The sequence below is a fragment of the Scardinius erythrophthalmus genome (genome assembly GCF_964197995.2).
Source record: "Scardinius erythrophthalmus genome assembly, chromosome: 17".
NCBI lineage: Eukaryota > Metazoa > Chordata > Actinopteri > Cypriniformes > Leuciscidae > Scardinius > Scardinius erythrophthalmus.
In genome coordinates, this window is record NC_138237.1 from 1,398,938 (window position 1) to 1,422,554 (window position 23,617).

The 23,617-nt window shown below is 42.6% G+C and overlaps 1 protein-coding gene across 1 annotated transcript; it reads right to left on the reverse strand.

Annotated features, from left to right (window-relative positions):
• Positions 1-1,179: 1,179 nt before the first annotated feature.
• On the reverse strand, positions 1,180-17,685 carry LOC308705232 (uncharacterized protein). Its single transcript, XM_081390127.1, has 2 exons — positions 17,644-17,685; positions 1,180-9,600 (listed from the first exon to the last, which is right to left on the reverse strand). The coding sequence occupies exon 2, from the start codon at positions 4,145-4,147 to the stop codon at positions 2,708-2,710; it is 1,440 nt and encodes a 479-aa protein (XP_081246253.1). The 5' UTR covers positions 4,148-9,600; positions 17,644-17,685; the 3' UTR covers positions 1,180-2,707.
• Positions 17,686-23,617: the final 5,932 nt, after the last annotated feature.

A 23,617-nucleotide genomic window follows, 5' to 3' on the forward strand; every position in this document is an offset into this window, starting at 1 on the left:
AGTATTATAATACACACACACACACACACACACACACACACACACACACACACACACACACACACACACACACACACACACACACACACACACACACACACACACACACACACACACACACACCTTCTTCTAATATGGGATTGTATTAGAGAGCCTCCACTGAAGGAGACAATACTTGCATCTGTCTGCTAATTACCCATACCATATAAAGATGATTACATATGACATACCGTTCACAGTATTTATCTGAATGGAAGAAGCCAGATGTTGTAACTGAGTCTGACCCAGGGACGGTTACAACATGTTAAAATTACCTTAAATTTCACTAATTAACTTTAGCTTTTTGTCTCAATGAGCATACAATTCTGAAAATATTTATTGTTTTAGGCCTACTATAATATTATAGTATTATTTATTTATACAATAATATTATTGTAGCCTATTATTTATTTATTTAGTCATATTGATCAAATAACAGTTATTGAGTTTTGTTAGTGTATGTGTAGAACATAGGCATTCATATATTCAGTGATCAGGTGTTACAGATGATATTCAATCTCTGCATATTTCAGTGTCCGACAGGAAGAATTGAACAATTTGCAATGCAACAAACTTTTATTAAACATGCAATTTATAACTTGTTGCAACCGTCCTGAACCCTATGAGCCATGACAGAACATCATATTCCTGCTAGACACACTGACTCTGACACATGCTGACCATGTCACTTAGCACAACAATAATTCAAACTAAGTAAGTTTTGATTATTATTATTATAACCTTTATTTTACCAGGAAAGAAACACACTGAGATTAAGAATCTCTTTTACAAGAGCGTCCTGGCCAAGACTAACCGACACATCACGTTTGAGTTTAACAAATATCATCCAACAATACATACACATATACACACAAGCAAATCCAATAAAATGTTAGTATCAATACATAACTTCTAGAATAACTTCATAACTTCTGTTCTAGAATGGGGGCATCATCCATTACATTTTACACAGCTAAATTTTCTCAAATTGTTATGCTGATAATGTAATTTGTAAGGAAAATTGTGCATTAAATAGGTAAGTGGCTATTTCCTGGGAAAGAAACACATTTTAAAAGAAACACGTGCACAACTGCGTTTAAATATATGCACATTTACTAACTAAGAATCGTACTCTGTTACCTAATGTAACCTCGGTTCTCTCTAGAAGAAGGAACGAGTATTGCGTAAGTTGCTTACGCTTCGGGTAAAGTCATCTTTTCTCGAGATATGAAGCCAAAAAATTATCCTTAATTTTGTATTTATTGTCAACGTGTTGCAGCAGCTAGCAGACCTAGATCGAGCTATCTAGCGCGCTCATTGGCTGCCCTGTGCTTCGCGCCCTCACGCATCACAGCCCGCCAGAATGGGGGTGGCCTAGCGTATAAAAGGACGGGCTCGGGGGCTGCTTACCTGGTTTTCATCGACTGAAGCGAGATCAGCTCGAGGCACAAGCAAGGCAGGTTACGCAATACTCGTTCCCTCTTCTAGAGAAAACCGAGGTTACGTTAGGTAACCGAGTACGTTCTCTTACGAGAGGTTCTCTCGTATTGCGTAAGTTGCTTATGCTACGGGAACCCCTTGTCAACGCCGTGCGCACCAAGCATCCACCACATAAGTCCCAGGGGAACGCCCGGGGGACACAGATAAGTGGTAATAAGGCGGCCAGCACATGTACATAAGCACACAGTAGGGGATACAGAGGGGCGCAGCCGGTCCGTACTTAAATAATGTCAACCCTTATAGTGCAGCTCAACCAGGAGAGCTAAATCAAGTGAGAGTAGCCTGCACACGAACAATCTGGGCAGAACATACACACGACTTAGACTGACAAAAGCCTAGCCTGCAAGGCAGGAACTTCCAGGTTATAAAACCTAACAAATGTAGAGGGGGAGGCCCAGCCTGCCGCCATACAAATGTCATGAATAGAAATCCCTCTGGACCAAGCCCACGATGAGGCCATGCCTCTAGTGGAATGAGCCCTGACGCCCAGAGGGCACTGCAGGTCCAAGCGCCTGAAGGCGGCGGAGCGCGTGACGTAAACCCTCAACGCCCTGACAGGGCAGAGGAGGTTACCATCGACCTCGCTACCGGATGCCGGTAAAGCCGATAAAGAAATGACCTGCACTCTGAAGGGAGTGCCAATCACCTTGGGGACATAACCATGTCTCGGTTTGAGAATGACTTTAGAGTCATTAGGTCTGAACTCGAGACACGCGGCATAAATAGATAACACGTGTAAGTCACCCACAAGTTTGACTGATGACAGGGCTATCAGAAAAACGGTTTTGAGCAAAAGGTATTTCAGATCCACGGTCTTTAAAGGTTCAAAGGGATGTGCTTTCAGGGCCTCCAGGAACAAAGAAAGATCCCAAATAGGAACCGACGGGGGCCGCGGGGGATTCATCCTCCTGGGTCCTCTAAGGAAGCGGATGATGAGCTTGTTCCTTCCTATTGACTAGCCGCGCATCGACTCTGCGAACGCTGCAATAGCCGCAACATACACAGGGGGATCTGCCCATATCCAGCAGCTCTTGAAGGAAGCAAAGCACCCACGAGACCCCACAAGTTTGTGGATCTAGATTTTTGTCGGAGCACCATTTAGTAAACACAGACCATTTAGACGCGTAGAACCTTCTCGTAGAGGGAGCTCTAGGCTGCGTGATCGTGTTCACAACCCCTTCTGGCAAGGCAACAGGTATCCGTTGATTATCCATACATGCAGAGACCAGCGCTCTGGATGAGGATGCCAAATCGAGCTGCCGGCTTGAGAGAGGAGATCCCTTCTCACCGGAATCGGCCATGGGGCTAAGTCTGACAGCCGCATCAGCTCTGGGAACCAAATTTGGTTCTCCCATCGCGGGGCTATGAGGAGCACCGAGTGGCGCGCTTCCCTGATTCTCCTGATTACCTGTGGTAACAGCGAGATCGGAGGGAAAGCGTAAAGTGGGCAGCTGGGCCAAGCTTGGGCCAGCGCGTCCTCGCTCTTCGAAAAGAACCTTGGGCAATTAGCATTGTCTTTCGACGCAAATAGATCGATTTTCGCTTTGCCAAAAAAGCGCCACAGCAGCTGGACTGTCTGAGGATGCAGGGACCATTCTCCTGGGGGAACGTTGTCCCTGGACAGTCTGTCTGGGCCGATCTTCAGGTGGCCAGGCACATGCGCAGCCATGAGCGAGCGCAGAGAGCGCTGAGCCCAAATGAGGAGGCGTTCTGCCAGAGCACTGAGATTTCTGGATCTGACACTGCCCTGGCGGTTCACGTAGGCTACCACTGACATGGTGTGTGTGCTGATCAGTACGTGGTGGCCCCGCAAGTGTGGGAGGAAGTGCTTCAGTCCATTCTCGACCGCTATCATCTCCAGACAGTTTATGTGAAGCCGTTTCTCCCGGTCTGACCACTGGCCAAAGACCGGCCTGCCCTCGAAGAGGGCGCCCCAACCTAGGTTGGAGGCGTCTGTCGAGATAACCTTCCAGTACGAGACAGCTCCCATTGTCACTCCCAGCTGGTACCATTCGGCCGCTATCCAGGGCTCCAGAGCTGAAACGCAGCTCTGAGTCACTCTGATACGCAGACCGCCGGAAGAGGCACTTGAGCGTACAGCCAGCATTGAAGCACTGCTGCAGCTGAAGCCATACAGCCTAGCATCCTCTGAAATGTTTTCAGGGGAACAACGCTGCCTTTCTGGAAAGACACGGCCAGGTGTCGAACATGGCTGTGAAACATCGTTCTGTGAGATATTAGTTCTATCTCTGACTGTGCCAGAATCAACCAATCGTCCAAATAGTTCAGTATTCGCATACCCTGATTTCTTAGGGGAGTGAGAGCCGCATCCATGCACTTCGTAAATGTACGGGGTGCTAAAGACGGGCCGAATGAGAGGACGGTTTATTGATATACCTGACCATCGAAGATGAATCTCAAGAATGGCCTGTGATGGGGTATTATCTGAATCTGAAAGTATGCGTCTTTCAGATCGAGAGAAATAAACCAGTCCCTCGGGTGAATTTGTGCAAGGATTTGTTTGGTCGTGAGCATTTTGAACGGTTGCCTCATGAGAGCTTTGTTCAAATATCTCAGATCTAAGATACTGTAGGTCTGAGAGTTCCATTCTTCTTAGGCACGAGGAAATAACGGCTGTAAAAGCCTGACTCGCTCAGGTAAGGCGGTACTGGTTCTATGGCCCTTTTGCATAGCAGCTTTGCTATTTCTGCACAAATTAGGTGTGCTACTTCTTGATTCACTTCTGTCCCGGTCCATGCGGAGGACGGTGAGCAAATTGCCGTGAATATCCCTGCTTCACTGTATTCAGCACCTATTCTGACACTCCTGGAATAGCATGCATAGCTAGGAGTAGAATGGCCTCTCGGTTCCGGTCGCCACACGGCGTGGGCTCGTGAACCTGAAGTATGCTTGAACACAGCAGCGCGCTGAAAGCGGCGGCTGGCCGGTTAACATGTAATGTCCCGGTCACCTTGAGCGGGGAACATTTCATGGGGAAAAAGCCTGGAACACGCGAGTAGCACGGGGCGTGTTGTGTTTATCAGTAAGCGTGGGCGCTCGCGGGCGGACACAAGACTTACAACATAGCCGATGTGTGCCGGCTTTATAGGTCTTGTCCCCTGGGATAAAAGTGTAGCAGAGCGGGCAGTGAGTAGGTGTGGGCACTGTTTTGTGGGCACATTTCCTACATTTAACACTTGAGTGGCAAATGCCAGCTCTATGAGAGTGGGCTCTGCATGAGTGAATGACGCAGGGGGAACCGTGCCTGTGTGTAGGGGTGAACACTGGGAAGCGGGCACATTTTCTACACTTAAGACACCATCGGCGTGAGCCGGATAACCAGAATTGTACTCATATGAGATTTCTCTGGGTTGCCGTAAAAACAGTGTTTGGGTGCAGGCGAGCAGGTTGTACAACGCGCTTGTTGGCTGCAAAAAACACATCTGCAGTCACCTTTTTAAGAGGACTAGCAGAGCGAAATGCTTTGAAGGCGGTCCAGCCGCGGCGGGACTCGACCTTCTTCTCCTCCTTGAAGCTGCTAGGAGGACTATGTGTGACTGTGGGGACAGTGCTTATGTGCAGGGGTGCGTGCATGACAGCAGGCACGCGCGCTACATTTATGTGACTTCCAGCTTGAGCTGTGGAAATTTTTGAGACTGTGGATAAACACAAGAGAAAAAGTCTATCTGTAAAAAGTGAGCCACGTGGGGGCGCAGGGCCGTCGTGGGCTCATATGTTCAGACGCTCATACATACTCGAGCACCATCATGTGAGCTGGAGGGTGTGAGAGGCTGGTTCGCTTTCTGTATGTAAGAAAGCTGGCCGCGAGCTTGGAGAAGCGAACAGCATAATTTTTATCTGCCGCCAGAGGTCTCTGAAAATCTCACAGTGCCTGAAAATAGGTCTAATAGGTTAGACAAACTTAGTCCCGGTCACGTTGGAAGTTACCGAGCTGGGGACTATTTTCAGGCGCTGTGTCATATCATTACGCCTGCTGGACTCATGGTACGGCAGCAACGTTTCTTGATTATTATGCAGGAATGAGAGTATAGTTCCTAGCCATATCAGCCTAGAAAATCGCAACTTTACATTTTCCGTCGGTCTTAGTACACGATGTAACTACAAAAGAGTCAAGTTTTAAATAGGAAAAATATCAAAACTCTTTGGTCATTTTTTTGAGAGAGATGCTAATGGTCTTGTCCGATTCAATGATCTATGCTAGGCTATGAGATCAGCTGAATGGATTCGAAAACGGTAAAACTCAACTGTTTAACTCTGGGGGAGTTGTAAAATGTGCCTATTTCCAAAAAAAGTGGAGTATCCCTTTAAGAGGGGACTGAGAAATGTGTGAGAAATGGAGGTTGGTCCGGCCTCGGCGGGACTAAAACACTCTCTTTCCTCCTTTCACCGGTGAGTGACGCACGCGAACGGGGCGCGAGTGCGGGGTAGCTTTCTTGTAACGTAAAGAAAGCTAACCCCGTGACCGTCCGCTTCTGACATGTGAACGGCGCAGTTTGCGCGGCTCAAACTAACGGAGAGAAAGCAGGAAATGCAGAGAGGGCCTCTGACGAGGCGCAGTTGGTGCGAGGCATTTGAAACAACGCCTCGTAGGAAATTTCTCTTTTAGAAGAAGAGAGTGTGCGTCGCCGCGGCGAACACACACAGCAGAAAAGGATATGACGCCGGATAGCGTAGCAGGCACGGATGGCTGAAGGCGGCGAGAATCGTCTGGCTTCTTCAGGCGCTGTCCTTTAGGCTTGCTCTGTCGCTTGTTTCGACGGCGGCGGCTTCTCTTGGAGATCCAGTGATGCGGAGAGCTTCACTGAAGAGATGAAAACCAGGTAAGCAGCCCCCGAGCCCATCCTTTTATACACTAAGCCACCCCCATTCTGGCGGGCTGTGACGCGTGAGGACGCGAAGCCCTCATTGGGCGTGTGTTGTGGTTAAATTCTTTTCAGGGGAATGACTTCAAAGATATTTGACATCAGAAAAAATTAGACTTTATTAACAAACAAAGCCGAGTGTCCCTCTGCAGAAAAGACCCTCCAGAAATATTGCCCAGTAAACGTATATACCCTCTCCTTGTCCCAAACATGGTAATACATTCTATAGGTATTTTGAGAAATAGTTTTGTACCATGTGACATTACTGAAATAGAATTTTCTGCTGTAACAACACCTTGTGCTCTCAGATTCCAAAGTCAGCCAAAGTCACCCACAGACAAGGAAATAATAGTGTACAAAAAAACAGTTAAATTACTTATTTTCTAAATAATAAAATCTTCAACATTCCCTCCTCTGGGGCTTATTTAAGCCCCACATTCACTATCATTTTCCAGAGTGTAGTTTCAAAATCCAGTCCCCTCCGTTATACTACCTTAGTGACTAAATTAAGTCACTCATTCTTATTTTCAATGACTGAAATTATGCCACCACACTCCGGAGGAGCAATCGAGCCAAACATCTTTCTCCATACATTTTCTTTCTTTCAGTTGTTTTTTCTTTTTCAATGGAGAAAGTAAAAGACTCGAATCCTCCCTAATCAAACATCAAACATTGTTACAAGTGTGTGGATGAAATTGGTTCAGCATTGTCTTATTGTCACAGTTATGTAGAATATGTCAAACACAAAAATCCCTTATACAATTAAAAGTTTTCTTGTGATGTAGATATCCTCTTCGACCCAGACACCCAGGATCTGGCTTATTCATTTTCTTCTTCATCCTTATTCAAGGTACTTCAATCAATGTCCAATGATTGTAAATCTCAATTTGGTTATAAGCCCAGTCTTAATAATATATGATTTAGTTGCCCCCTCAAATTAGTTTTCATTATCTTTTTAATATGGGAAGTACACAACAGAATAATAACCCTCTTTCAATATTGCAACTCCAAAAAACATTTCTAATTCTTTAAATCAATTTTGCCTTAAATTTTTGACTCAATCGTAATTAATCTCCAAACATAAGTCATTCTACTTTTTCATGTAATTGTTTTCATTATAATAAAGTCAAATCATTACAAAAATCTCTGCTAATTATAGTAGAATAATTGATTTATTTTGCATGTTTATTTCGCATAATCCTTATGAATTTTTATTTAATATAGAAGTGGGTAAACATAACTTTCTCTCTTATTTATTCGCTTTTTATTTTTAAAGAATCAATCTTTTAGTCAGTCATTTTTAGTTGATGAACAAACATAACATTGTAGTGCATCTTCTATCCATTAAATCGCAATATGCTTCGTTATAACGTTTTACATTTCAAATTCTGTCTACTTTATTACCAAATTTAAACAATAAATACCTCACGTGTTGCAGCTTTTTCTCATTATAGCTCCTCAGTTCAAGCATACCTTAACTGAATACCTTTTCTTCCTTTCTACTAATTTCTAAATGAACTATCATGAATAAACTTAATTATGTCACATGTAATCACTCAAACTAAGAAAGCTTCAAGAGCAATGTTACATTTACTTCATAAAAGTCATTCAATAAACTCATTAGACAATTAGAAAAAATACTCTCGAAAATAACTTTTTGCACTGTCTTACATATTCATTGTATGGTCATTTCTTTTTCTGTATAACTAAATAAATCTATACGTTTTCTTCTCAACCATTTCAAACATAAGGCATTATAACTTAATTATTGTTAAAACTTCCTTTTCTGTAATTTAAGTTTTTGCATACAAATAATTTTACTCTTCAATTTTTCTGGAATAACTGCTGACCCATTATCTAAACTTATTTCTGATAGAAATTCAAATCTAAGGAATACTTCTCTAATATTTAATTACTTCTCCTGACCCTCCTCTGCTGATTTCATTGCCTTTACCCATCTCTATCTTGTTCATATAATCCATTACCAAGTGTTTTATTAGTCCTTCTGGTACTGATATATGGCCTATTTTTGTCACTGTTCCTTTCCTACCTTTATTTTTGTCGCAAATTTCTCTTGTATACAGTCAAAAATTGCAAAAAATGCCTTTTATTTAATTTTCCTTATTCTTTTTCCTTATTCTTAATTTAGCCTTTTAATTATTGTCCTTCCTTATTCTTTTAATTTAATTTTCCTAATTCTCTTAATGTCTCTTTACTCCCCCCTTGCGCAGGTTAATACCTGTGCATCTGGTTTGAGAATATTCAAAAGTATGTTTTTGTGCAATAACCTGTCATTCTTAACCCCCTCTGGTACCACCTAAATTGTTCATAGGGCCTGTTTGTTATTGAGTTTGAACAACTTACAATTGTGGTGGTCGTTCCATTAGCACCATAAATCAGTCAATAGCATATTGAATCAAATCATAATTCAAATCATAAATGAAATCAAATATTTGTTAATAGCCAGTGTTAATCTTTTCTTTAATTTTCAACTGTAGTCTTAAATTAATTACTTATACCCCTTTATTGACACTAGTACCCATTATGATTTATTTTAAAATGTTATTTAGGTCTATTTGTATTTTCCTTCATGACTTGTCTTAATTCTCACTGTGCTATGACAGTTACTTGAATTAGTCGCTTATCATTCATTATTTTCATTTGTTTTCTGATTTTTCATTATCATTTACATTGTTTTTGATATATTCTTTAATTCAATATTTTTCTTTCTGGGGTTATTATTAAGTTGCTACTAGTATATTCAATGGCTTTAACATTACATTTAAAGACAGTTTGGTTGATGTTGACTATTGTTTGAACTTGTACTCATCTCTGTTGATTCTCTCTTCTTTGCACAACTCCTTGCATCCTTATTCTGCAACTTTTCATTTAAAGTTCTTCTTTTTCCATTCATGTTGATCATTGTGAGTTGTTGTAATTGGCTTTTTCCTTTTCTCTCATTGGCAAGGGAAGGTCATTGCCAGCATGTCCTTGAAACCTCACTTGCTGTTGTGGGGGTTTCCTGGAGTCGTTTGGTGTATTTTAAGTTGAGAGCCATGGTATCAAATGTCACTTTGCTGATCAATGTTCAAGCTTCTTCTGAGATGACAAGGCTCTGTCACTGGTTCTTTTTGTTTGAATCGTCCCAGAAACCTTCCTGGAATTGAACTGTTCTCATCTGTGAATGAAACCTTTATTATTTCTGTTAGTTTTGTTAGCGACAACAACATTTTAAATCATCTGCTCATCTGCTCCATTGTCCTTCTTGGTGTCACCTGTAAAATGATCATGTGGGCTGAGTGGTGTTCTGGCCTCTTTTGGGGGTTTTCTGCTTTTTAGCAGCAGGGCTTAACCCCTATATTACTTTTTACAATTATTCAATTCAGCTCAGTTTTCTCATTGTTTTGAGTCCCACTATCAGCATACTAGTTATCAGGCATATTGGACAACACTCAACCCACTTTACTAAAAGACAGAAGTTACAAGACAATATTTCATTCTTTTGACAAAGAGTCAGCTCCATCATGATATGCTGAAAAGAAATTCAAATGTGTTATGCTCCATCATGATATTCTGAAAGGAAAGTCAGATGTGTTAGGCGCTGCGCAAAATGTAGTACTGTTTTGTTTTCTTTTACAATTTTTTCCCATTTTCTTATTCTATTGTCACTACAGTTTCGACCAGGAAATTAACCAAATCCATCCATGGTCATTATTGGGCAGAATATGCCCTGTGGGCCCACATATGAAATTTAGATACAGCTGTAGGCAAAATAATGGATTTGCCTTGGTGTACACCCATTCATTCATAATCAGTCACTCATCGGCCATCACACATTCTTCTTCCGCAGGTTGTGCTCTAAATGCGGAACTTACAAATTTAGCTGTGGAATTCCAAAGGTCTGACAGACAACATCACAGCACAGCTACGCAACACTATTCAGAAGTGTCAGTTATCTTAATGCTTAGTTTACTACTGTTGTTATAAACCCTTTTTTCTTGTTTTTTCCCAAACTCTAATAGATTAAATATTTCAGAATAATAGGCCTTAGTATGGTGCAGTTGAGATTAAGACAGCCAATTGTAATTTCTCAAATGCATTTTGTAATTTGTTTGGTCTACTTTTTCATATTCTTTTGGTTTTTGCACATGAGCTTCTTTAAGAAGAACATTGGAGATCTCTACCTAATCTTGGATCCATGGCCAATAACATTTCCATCTCATTATCCCAGTTTTGACATCATTGTTTATTTAATATTTTTGGACTTTTGGAGTTATTTATCCTTCTCCAATCTATCTCTATAAAACAATTATTAAAACAAGATGGAGTGACCAGTATCTTTGTTTTGCAAGCAAAAATAATAATTCTTTGACATTTTGTGTCTTTTTCTTTGCCAGAGAATAATTCTATCATGCTTTTAGCCCTATAGTTGTCTAATTTAATAGCCCTCACTATACCAAATCCAGCCTCAGTTTTAACTATTTTGTGAGTTGAACACCCACTTCTCTGTATTTTCTTTTCTTATAGAGCTGGACCTATTGAAAAAGCAGAGAGGGTTAGTTTAGCAGAGAATATAAAGAATTGCTATGAGACCAGTGAATAATCAGAATGAATAATGCTAATATAATAATGAACTAAATTTGACGCAGTCTCTAGAGTGTTCATAAGGTTTGTCACACCTGTGGTGCCGTAAGTGTCTGTTCTTCTGTTTTTAGATCAGTGTTCGTTGACATGTTTTTCAGCCTTGCTGCCACTCAATGGTCATTGCAGAGTTGAGAATATGCTCTGCTGCTTCTCTGTCTCTTCTCAGTTTGGGATTTTGATCAATCCTTTTCCAGTTTTGCATCTCAGGATTTTTCTTTGTTTTCAGGAAAAGTCTCAAGTGAAAGATTCACCTTTTCCAGTCTTAATTCAGTCTTTCTGAGTCTTTTTGAACTTCAGGAGGGGAGCTGAGAACCCCTCACCCATTCTCTTCTTCTCTGCGTCAGTGTCTCTGCATTCATGTCTTTGCCCTTTGTCCTCTTGTTGCTTCCACAGGACACAGAAGCAATCTGCAATTTGAATACTCAGAGATCTGCATGAATCAAATTGAACTTTTACATATAAGCTATTAGCTCTTTATCTACATGCCACTTTTTTAACCTGCATCTTTTCACTATTTCTTTTATATAAAAATCTCACTGGTTGACCATAGCATTTCCCTCATTCTATTAATAAGCAGTTCTTCATTGCAGGAAAAAGCAAGCTAGTTCTGTTTTTCTATGTCAGCAATAATATAACTCTGTTGATCTGAGAATAATTCAATTAAATAATTTTCCCTATCATAAAATCAGACTTCAATCTTTCTTCTATATTTGCATGCAGTGTTCACAATAATCTAGTATGTTTCTCAACAATCATCAAGGAATTCTTCTTATTTTTTACTCTCATCAACTTCTGTAAAGTATTTTTGACTTTTGAAACTTGGTCACTCAATCTCGCTAACCTTCAGCACTGCACCAGTTATTTTTCTCTTAACACAAACTTATTAATCTGCAATGGAATACTTTTTCCACTCCGTCTTCAGGGATAACGAGATACAAATTTTAGACGTCTTCAGATATAATATATAATATATTAAGCACGTGCAATCATATCTATATTCATCTATTAATATTTATCATTACATTTATTGATTAAATATATATCTTATTATTTTAACTTATTTTATGCTACAATATTCTGCTAAGCTAATATCTTGAAACAATTGTTTTCCCTTACTTTTCTTTTTTTCTTTTTCTAATACACACCATTTCAGTCCCTTCATTCACAGGTCAGTCACACATTCTCCGTCCCTTCAAGCAACCAGGGTCAGAGGTCACTTATTTTCAACCACAGGCACAGTCACAGGATCCTACAGGCACACCAACATGATCTAACACACTTTTTTTTCCCTTCTCTGTCAGGTCTGAACAATACATTAAAATATTCACTCCTTAGTGTCTTAAATGTATCTACAAGGAGGCATTAATCGTCTCTGTCAATTTATTGAACAAAGAACACGAGCTGTCGAACACACTGCTTTTACATGCATACATGCATTGTTTACATGAGGAACCCCCGCTCATTCGCTCGCCTGTCACTCAAGCCTTCCGTGCTCATTGAGTACCCCCTAGTGGGCTGGGTAGAACATCACAACTAAATAGATAATATACAATACCCTGACACCTCCCCCTTTTAGTCAAATACTTCAGGTTACAATTCTGTTTACCTTATGATTATAACATCATGTTTCAGTAACCTTACTTAACAAAGATGACTATTTAACTACTTACCAGAACATATTTTCTTTAACACAACATTACTCTATCTTTGATATATCACATGTCAGTTTGATAATTCTCCCCATCAAACATCAGAATATTAATTATTATGTTCAGGAATAACCAAGCCTGTTCATAACACAATAAAGACATTGATTAACGACTGTGTATTATCACTCTCTTTTCATAAGTCCAAACGCTCAGCAGGCTTACTCACTCGGCCTGATCTAGTGATATTATGTTTCTTTGCAATTGTCTCTGCAGATAAATCAGAGTCTCTATGAAGTCGACCTTTCTGTGGTGACTGTTCATAACTCTCCTCTGTCTTTAAATTAGTTTTGGGAACTCCGTCAGGCAACAACTGAAGATGCCTGCGATTTCTCCGTGTCTCTCCCCCTTTTCCGTTGCAAACTTCATATGACCTCGGAGTAGTGCTCTCCGCCAGCACTGTAGCTGGTCCTTTCCATTTGGTTTCCTCATCCAGCTTTAACAAGACTGAATCCCCTGCTCTGAGAACAGGTAAGTCCTTCGCACCATGTCGTCTGTTAAAGTAGTATGCTTGCTTTTCTTTTGCTGCTTTGTCTTTCTCTCTCACACTTGATTTATTTGGCCACTTTGGTCTCAGGTTTTTCGTTAAGGTGGGTAGAGTCGTACGGATTTTTCGTCCCATAAGCAATTCCGCTGGGCTGACCCCTGTAGAGGAGGTGGGTGTGGCTCGGAAACACATGAGTGCTATCAACGGGTCATCCTGTTTCAGAATGCGCTTCGCCGTCTGAACGGCGCGTTCTGCGTGTCCGTTACCTTGTGGATTATGCGGACTCGATGTGATGTGATGAATATCGTACATACCACAAAAGCTTCTCCAGGCTTCACTGGAGAACTGCGGTCCATTGTCGCTAACAATCTGCTCTGGTATGCCGAATCTCGCAAATAAAGCTTTAAGTTTCTGAATAACATGTTCAGATGTTGTGACTTGAAGCAGAAGAATTTCCAAGTAGCGCGAATAGTAGTCAGATACAACCAGATATTGTTTTGATTTATGCATACATAAGTCTGTGGCTATTCGCTGCCATGGCCGTTCCGGCAGTGGAGTTGACTGGAGAGGTTCTTTGCGCTGCGTACGTTTATTCTCTGTGCAAAACTTACATGTCTCTATCTTTCGCCTAAGATCCTCAGAAATTCCGGGCCACCACACAGTTTCTTGAGCGCGTGCCCTGCATTTTGACAACCCTTGGTGTCCGTCATGAATTCTGCTAAGCATCTCGTGTCTCATCACTTTAGGAATTACTATACGATTCCCCAGCACAACCAGTCCCTCACTCACTGACAAAGAGTCTTTCCATTTGTAAAAACTCTGTACGCTATTAGGAACACTTTTAGCATATTCTGGCCATCCTGACTTTACAAATCTCTCTACAGTTTGTAGCTGCTCATCCTTTTGTGTCTCCGATTTTATTTCCGTCAACTTGCGCTGTGACACCGGCAGACATCTGATGATAGCATTCACGTGACAACTCACCTCTGCTGTCATAAAGTCTTCTGTAGTGTTCAATGGGCTTCGCGACAGAGCGTCTGCCACCACCAGGCTTTTGCCAGGCGCATACTCCGCTTTTGCGTTAAACCGCATAAGTCTCATCAAAAGTCTCTGACATCTCACTGGCACAGTGTCCAAGTCTTTACTATTGATCAGTGGTACTAACGGCTTGTGATCAGTGATCAATTTAAATGTGTCCATGCCGACTAAGTATTTCTGGAACCTTTCACACGCCCATACGCCTGCAAGGCACTCCTTCTCAATCTGGGCGTATCTCGTTTCAGAATCAGTTAGTCTTCTAGAACAGTACGCGACCGGTTTCCAGCTATCGTCATGCTTTTGCAGTAACACCCCGCCTATACCGTAACTGCTAGCATCCGCTGACACCACTGTTTCCTTTCCCAGATCATAGTGTGCCAGGACTGGAGCTTTTGTGAGTGAGCTTTTAAGTGTTTTGAATGCACTTTTCTGCGCTTGATCCCAAGTCCATGCACGTCCCTTTTTGAGAAGCTCATACAAAGGACCTCCCTTCGATGCCAGGTCTGGGATGTATTTACCCATGTAGTTTATGAGGCCTAACGCCCTCCTCAACTCGTTTACATTTTCTGGCTCTTGCAAGTCACTTATTGCACGTACCTTTTCAGGATCTGCCCTGACACCCTGTGCATCCACGACATGACCCAGGAAGCTCAACTCTGCTTTTCTGAATACACACTTGTCTTTATTCAATTTGAGGCCCACACTTTCCATCCTTTTCAGCACTTTTCCCAAGTGTTTGTCATGCTCTGCCCGGTCCTTCCCGTACACAATCACATCATCCATATATACAGCAACTCCTTCCATGTCCACTAGGAGCTCGTTCATTTTTCTTTGGAAGATTTCTGGAGCTATGCTGATTCCAAATGGGAGCCTCTTAAAGCAATAGCGTCCCACCGGAGTAATGAACGTTGTCAGCAAGCTGCTCTCATTACATAACGGAATCTGCCAAAATCCTGACGCTGCGTCTAATGATGTGAAGACGCTTGCTCCTGCTAATTTAGCCAGAATTTCGTCTGTTGTGGGAAGCATGTACCTCTCTCTTTTTATGTTGTCATTCAGTTTATTTAATCCCACACAAATTCTGACGGCGCCATTGGGCTTCATGACCGGTACCATGGGTGCACACCAATCTGTAGGCTGTGTGACTTTTTCCACAACCCCTTGTTCCTCCATTCTCAGTAATTCTGCTGTAACTTTAGGAAGCAGTGGTAATGGTACCCTCCGCGCAGTATGTACTGCGTATGGCTCTGCGCCGTCTTTCAGGTGTATTTTTACCGGCTCTGTTTTCATTGTACCGCTTCCTTCAAAGACTGCGGCTATCTGCTCTATTCTTTTGACTAGCCCCATCTCAGCAGCTGTCTGTCGGCTTAGAAGGTTACTGACAGTTCCTCCCGCAACCACATACACGGTAATGGCATACTTTCTGCCTTTATACTCCACTTTTTCAGTGAACTGTCCGATGCAATTTAGTGATCCGCCTGGGCTGTCTAGTGCTATGTTTGAATGAAGGAGCAGAGCTTTTGAGCGAAGCTTTTCATAAGTCACTGTGTTCATTACGGTAACATCCGCTCCCGTATCGATCTTAAAACTAACTGGAGTATCACCTATCTTAAGCAACACAGTCCATTTAGCTTCATCTGACTCATTTTTATTACTCACCGCGCCCAGGTAAAAGCTCTCTTCACTCACTTCTTTCGCCGTCACTTGTCTCACAGTTTTTGATTTGCACATTTTCGCCCAGTGTCCTTTTCTTTTGCATTTTCTGCATTCAGTATCTGCTGCTGGGCATTTTCTGATGTCTTTGTGTCCTGTCTTACCACACCTGCCACACACATTTTCTGTATCATCTCTTCTTTTCTCACCAGCTCTTTTGTATTTCTCTCTCGTCCATGGCCGATCTCCCGCCTTTAATGAACGCCTGGAGGCTACCTCTTGCACGCTGCTCGTTGACTGACCCTCCTGCTGGCTGATCTGCTGCGCGACATCCTCGGCCTGCCTCGTCATCTGCACCGCAGTTTCCAGTGTAAGTGCTGTCATTAGCTGCATCCTCCTAGAAAGCTCTTTATCCCGAATTCCGACTACAAGTCTGTCTCTTATATGTTCATTTCGACTTGCACCGAATTCACAATTCTCACTGAGTTCGTAGAGGGCTCTAATGTAGCACTCCGCCTTTTCCCCGGGCCTCTGCACTCTCTGATGAAAACATGCCCGTTCGTGTATCACGTTCTTTTTAGGCAAAAAATACTCATCAAATTTTCCAAGCACCGTTTCATAATCCTCAGCACTTTCCTCTGCTGCGAAGTTGAATGATTTGAAAATGTTCTCAGCTTCAATGCCCATGGCGTATATTAAAGTGCTTATCTGTACCTCTTTATCTTCTTTGCTCAGTTTTGTAGCTGTCCTGTAGCGCGCAAACCTCTGCCGCCACGTTGGCCACTCCGTTGGACGATCAAAGTTAAAACTTTCTGGTGGATTAAATTTCGACATCTTGCTCTTCTCTTGTATTTATACTTCTGACACCATGTCTTAAATGTATCTACAAGGAGGCATTAATCGTCTCTGTCAATTTATTGAACAAAGAACACGAGCTGTCGAACACACTGCTTTTACATGCATACATGCATTGTTTACATGAGGAACCCCCGCTCATTCGCTCGCCTGTCACTCAAGCCTTCCGTGCTCATTGAGTACCCCCTAGTGGGCTGGGTAGAACATCACAACTAAATAGATAATATACAATACCCTGACACTTAGTACAATGACACTTTTAACTATCCTATTCCTAGGATTTAGATAGCCTGAGCAGACCCTTGCACATGCATTCAAGGCGGTAACCGCTACCTAAACCTATAGACTTTTAAAACCTCTATTTTCCAGCTTCACCCATAGCAGTCCTTCGTTAAAACTTTGTTTAACAAAGCGGTATCCGTGAGCTAACCATCTGTGCACATGCTATACTTCTCAAAGTAAGCACAGATAAACCACTGATATCCTTATCAGTATAAATCCCCTGTGTGCATGCTTTTTGCTCATCATCCTTCAAGGCCCACTTGATGAACAAACACAGAACCTTACGTACGTACGTCAAAACTCTTAGCGCTAAATCAGCATCACCAGTAGTTATAGAATCCACTCAGGATTAAACAAGCACTGACAAACACTTTTGGGAGCCCCCCCGCGCTTTTACCAACTACTTGACATACAAAAACAATACATGCAATTTTTTCTGATATCAAACACTCCTTTTCACTTTTTAAGTTCTTTAAATTTGGAGAAGCTTGTCTTACCACATCCGGGCCACTGGTGACTTACACACACACCTTATTCAAAAGCAAAAACTGCTCACCTCAAAGTACAGCGGCCACTGTTGTCTGTGTGAGTCACCAGCGATCCCTTCGTGGCTCCTTCAGCTCCTAAGCCACGTCCTGCCGGGGTCGCCATTTGTTGTGGTTAAATTCTTTTCAGGGGAATGACTTCAAAGATATTTGACATCAGAAAAAATTAGACTTTATTAACAAACAAAGCCGAGTGTCCCTCTGCAGAAAAGACCCTCCAGAAATATTGCCCAGTAAACGTATATACCCTCTCCTTGTCCCAAACATGGTAATACATTCTATAGGTATTTTGAGAAATAGTTTTGTACCATGTGACATTACTGAAATAGAATTTTCTGCTGTAACAACACCTTGTGCTCTCAGATTCCAAAGTCAGCCAAAGTCACCCACAGACAAGGAAATAATAGTGTACAAAAAAACAGTTAAATTACTTATTTTCTAAATAATAAAATCTTCAACACGTGACGTCACGCAGGGCTCAGGGGTAGACTGCTGCAGTTGCCGCAGGGCAGTCTATGAGCGCGCTAGATAGCTTGCTCTACACTGTAAAAAATTTGCTGTAGTTTTGCAGCTGTTTGCCAGTAACTTACTGTAGATTTAAATTTATGTTATTTACTGGCAACAGTTTGTTCAAAGTTAAATGAACATTAAACATTAACAAGTCTTTGTCTTTAAAGAATAAAATTATAAAATAACAATCTAATGCAAAGCATTCTGGGAACCAGAAATCTTCATCATCCTTTTTCTGTTTTTTTCCTTCAGATTTTGGTTCCCAGAATGCTTTGCATGAGGATGTTATTTTAGTTTTATTCTGTAAAGATAAAGACTTGTTAATGTTCAATGTTCATTTAATTTTGAACAAATTGTTGCCAGTAAATAACATCAATTTAAATCTACAGTAAGTTACTGGCAAGTAGCTGCCAGTAATACTGTAATTTCTACAGATTTTTCTAACAGTGTAGGTCTGCTAGCTGCTGCAACGCGTTGACAATAAATACAAAATTAAGGATAATTTTTTGGCTTCATATCTCGAGAAAAGATGACTTTACCCGAAGCGTAAGCAACTTACGCAATACGAGAGAACCTCTCGTAAGAGAACCTCCATTTACTATGAATCCTCCATTTACTAACTAAGAATCCTCCATTTACTAACTAAAAATCACGTACCCTACACCACTACTAACCCTACCCTACCCATGCGTATCATATGCATGTAAAAACTCATTTTGGCGTATAAATTGCACGATAAACACAATGCGTGCTATAGAGATGCATTTAGTGTGACCGGGTTGAAGAATCCTCCATTTACTATAGCAGTTTCAGAGCTGCCAACACTCACGCATTCACCATGAGACTCGCGCGACTGACAATTTTCACACGCTCATTTTACCATTTTCTCACGCACAGAAAAATCACGAAGCAAAGAGGACACGGAGACCAACAGACTAGACAGAGCAGGTTACTTATGATATAAAAGAAAATCTCAGCTCTCAGATTCTGTCAATTTTGTTACGAAATTCAAACAATAAATACAGTTTTGGCGCTTGTAAATGTGACGTGACAGATCCCTAGTGGCACGTGACCCGATCGTCTCTAGCTAATAGTAAATAATAAACACGAACACTGTTGAAAGAGACAGTACAACTTACCAAAATGTATATTCCTCATACATAATATCGACCAATCAATCAAACAAAGGGGTCAATAAAACAGCTGGAGAACAATTAGCCTATGTCAAATAACATTTACCTCAGGAAAGCCGTTTAATAGACTATAGCACGTTAGTTGGCTAGAAAAAAAGAGCTATGAGTATTTTGCTAAATATGTGTACTATATTACATATTTATTATATTTTTACTTATATCATTAAATAAAGTTGTTATTATAATAAAAAAAAACGCATTATATTTAATTTGAGTTATTTTTAGCCTTACTGCCAGCTGATAGGGCTCTCTGTATGTTTACAGCATTAGCTGAGTTGTTTTTTTCTTGAGAAAAATTAACGCCCATCTTGTGTACCTAATATTTATCCAAATGAGTCAATATTGCTACTTACTACGTCTGCCCTGCTATTATTAAAGAAACACAATATGTTTTTATCAGTTTACCCTGCACATTTACAAAAAGAAATTCGATCAGGCAACAAAATGGCATCCAGGAAATTTTATACTAACTCACCATGAAGAAAAGGTCGACCATCTGACTTCAAACATTTTCAATATATCACCACAAAATCATGAGCGTCCTGAACGAATCTTTGTAGATCGTCACACATTTCATCCTTGCAGTTAATTTAAAGGTCTCCGTTAAAGGAACGAGCTCAGCTGTTCGAGCAGAAACACTAACACTAACACTAACAGTGCGGTTTTCTCAGCGTATCTTGCGCAATTCAGGCTTGTTGTTTTGTCTCTGAAGGCAGAGCCTCTACAACCACATGTTCTCTCTCTCACACTCACACACACACACACACACACACACACACACACAGTTCTCCAGTCTGTCTCTGTCAGGTCGTGTTGTGTTGTTGAGGTCAGTCAGATGACAGTGATGTTCCTCCTTTATTCATCCACTAGCCTTTCATTAATGTGATGAGCTTGATAGTGACTTATCCAATCTGTCACTTTTTTCTATGCCATCAAGACTATGATTTTACTTATGATTTTGTTAATCATTCTGATCACACATAGTTGACAGTATTTACATCTAGACCCTCAGTTGAATTTGGACAAAGGTTTTTAACCCATAATGGACCCAATCTTCAACTTCACAATTCTAATTTACATAAATTAAAAATCTCAAAGATACTACTCCAGAGAGTAATTCAAATCAGCATTATAAATGACAATAAGTCAATCATCACTCATTAATCACTTAATTATCTCATTAACTTTAACACTTTTCAGTGTTCCTTTAACACTCTATATTGATTATTCTTCAGTTTTGAGATGCCAGATAAAGCAACATGTCGAATCAATAATGTGATTGTTACGGAAGCAGACGGACAACAAGGTAAGTGACGCTGTAATGTTTATTTGAAACAACAGAATGTCAAGATGGATCAACGAGCTGGATATTGGTGAGTATCAGAGTTCAGAGGAAGGGAGTTCTGGAATGTAACTCGTGATGACTGATGATTGTTTTTCCTTTTTAGCAGGGACGGCAGGATGAGACTTCAGAGCGGAGATGAACTTGGGTTGTAGACGATGACAGGTGACAGCACACACTCACGCACCACAGGATGATACTGAAGGGCTTACGGCTCGTACACCACTCGAGTTGATATCTGGATTAACTGGAACAGACAGGATACGTCGTAGAGAACTGGTAAGTAAACACAGGTAAGTTTAGTGGTGAAACTCGCAGAGAGAAGCACTAGAGTCCGCTTCGGATAAACGAGCCCGGACAGTGAAGAGTGCGTGAGGTGTGCTTATGAAGCAGTGGTGATTGAAGGGGTGCAGGTGTGACTAATTAATATTCAGGTGACTGTGATCGCTGGGTGATTGTGGTGAATGAACCGGGCCAATCCGTGACATTACCCCCCTCCCCAGGGCCCGCTCCTGAGGGCCGAGATGGTGGTCTTCCTCGTCCACGAGGTCCAGGGTACTGCGGATGACTGGAATGGAACTCTTCCATGAGCGTGGGATCAAGGATGTCGATTCTTGGGACCCATGATCTCTCCTCTGGTCCATATCCTTCCCAATCGACCAGATATTCCAACTGACCACCACGACGTCGGGACTGCAGGATTTCTCGGACGGAGTAGATGGACCCTTCTTCCATCATTAAGGGGGGAGGAGGTTCCTCTTCATGGCCAGGTTCTGTGGAGGGAACAAGAGGTTCGTGAAAGGGTTTGAGTAGTGAGACGTGAAATGTGGGATGGATCCGATACTGAGGTGGCAACTGGAGTTTGTACGTGACGGGATTGACCTGTTCCAAGATGGTGAAGGGGCCAACAAACCTGGGACTCAGTTTTTTGGAGGGCAGTCGCAGACGAATATCGCGAGTGGAGAGCCAAACCTTGTCTCCTGGGACGTAGACTGGACCCGAAATCCTCCTCCGATCAGCGACTGACTTGGATCTGCGAACTGCCCTCTGCAGGTGATGGTGAGCTTCGTCCCAGACTCTCTCGCTCTCCCGGAACCAGTAATCCACTGCGGGGACCTCAGATGGTTCACCATCCCAGGGAAACAGAGGAGGCTGGAATCCGAGAACGCACTGGAATGGTGTGAGGCCTGTAGTGGGTTGCCGCAGTGAATTTTGGGCATACTCCGCCCAACCCAGGAACTGGTTCCAGGAGTTCTGGTGGCCGCTGCAGAAGGTCCTGAGGAACCGCCCCACTTCCTGGATCTTCCTCTCCGTCTGGCCGTTGGTCTGAGGGTGATAGCCAGAGGAGAGGCTGACGGTCACACCTAGGAGCTTAAAAAACGATCTCCATACTCGGAAAATGAACTGGGGTCCCCTGTCGGACACAATGTCTTCTGGGATCCCATAATAGCGAAAGACATGATTGAAGAGGAGTTCAGCAGATTCCAGGGCAGTGGGAAGACCTTTTAGTGGTAGTAATCTACAGAACTTGGAGAATCGATCGACTATGACGAAGATGCAGGTGTTTCCATCCGATGATGGTAAGTCGGTCATGAAGTCAACTCCTAGGTGTGACCAGGGGCGGTTAGGAATTGGAAAGGGATGGAGCTTTCCTGCAGGGAGATGTCTGGGACTCTTGGACATGGCACACTCCTTACATCCTTGGACATACCTTTTCACATCCCTTGCCATTCCTGGCCACCAGAAGCGTTCTGATAGCAGCGAGAGAGTGTTGTTGGCCCCAGGATGTCCAGTGCCCAGTGAGGTATGTGTGGTGTGGATGAGATCTACCCGTTGTGTCCTGGGGATAAATCGGCGATCTGGTGGACAGCCCGGCGGAGGACGAGGGTCAGGAGTGGCGACGGCTGGAGGGGCAGACCATTCGATGGGACTGATGATGATCTCTTTGGGTAGAATGCTAGTGGTTGTCTCGGGAGTCTCAGGAGTATCATGTAGTCTGGACAAGGCATCGGCTCGGACATTCTTTGGACCAGGACGGTAGGTAATGGAGAAGTGGAATCTTGAAAAGAATAGTGACCATCGGGCCTGACGGGGACAGAGACGTTTCGCATCACGGAGGTACTGAAGATTTTTATGGTCTGTTATGACTTGGAATGGGTGGATGGCGCCCTCCAGCCAATGTCGCCACTCTTCCAGGGCGAGCTTAATGGCCAGGAGTTCACGGTTGCCGATGTCATAGTTCCTCTCCGCCGGGCTGAGCTTCCGAGAGAAGTAGGCACATGGATGGAGTAATTTCGGTGTCCCATGAAGTTGTGAAAGGACAGCTCCAACTCCGGAGGTTGAGGCATCCACCTCCACGACAAAAGGAAGCTCAGGATCAGGATGAGTCAGGAGAGGTGCTTGAGTGAAGGCAGACTTGAGGGATTGGAAGGCTGCGGCCGCTTCAGGATCCCAGAGGAGACTTTTGGGTTTTCCTTTGAGCAAGTTGGTAAGTGGAGTGGTGATGATGCTGTAACCTCGTATGAATCTTCTGTAAAAGTTGGCAAATCCAAGGAATCTCTGGAGCTCTTTGATTGAGGTGGGTTCTGGCCAGGTGGTAACGGCAGTGACTTTCCTCTCGTCCATGCGAACCCCCTGGCTGTCAATGATGTATCCTAGGAACTGGACTGATGGGAGATGGAAGGAACATTTCTCGGCCTTCAGGAAGAGATGATGAGCTCTGAGTGAACGAAGGACCTCCGCAACGTGGTGACGGTGTTCGGCTTCGCTCCGGGAGTAGATGAGGATGTCATCTATATAAACGACCACGAAGCGATGCAGGAACTCCCGGAGGACCTCATGAATGAAGTTTTGAAACACGGAAGGGGCGTTGACCAGACCATAGGGCATAACCAGATATTCGTAGTGGCCTGTAGGGGTCACAAAAGCGGTTTTCCATTC

Coding starts and splice junctions, on each gene's coding strand:
- LOC308705232 (XM_081390127.1), bottom strand. CDS start 4,147: ATGGAACTCTCAGACCTACAGTATCTTAGATCTGAGATATTTGAACAA.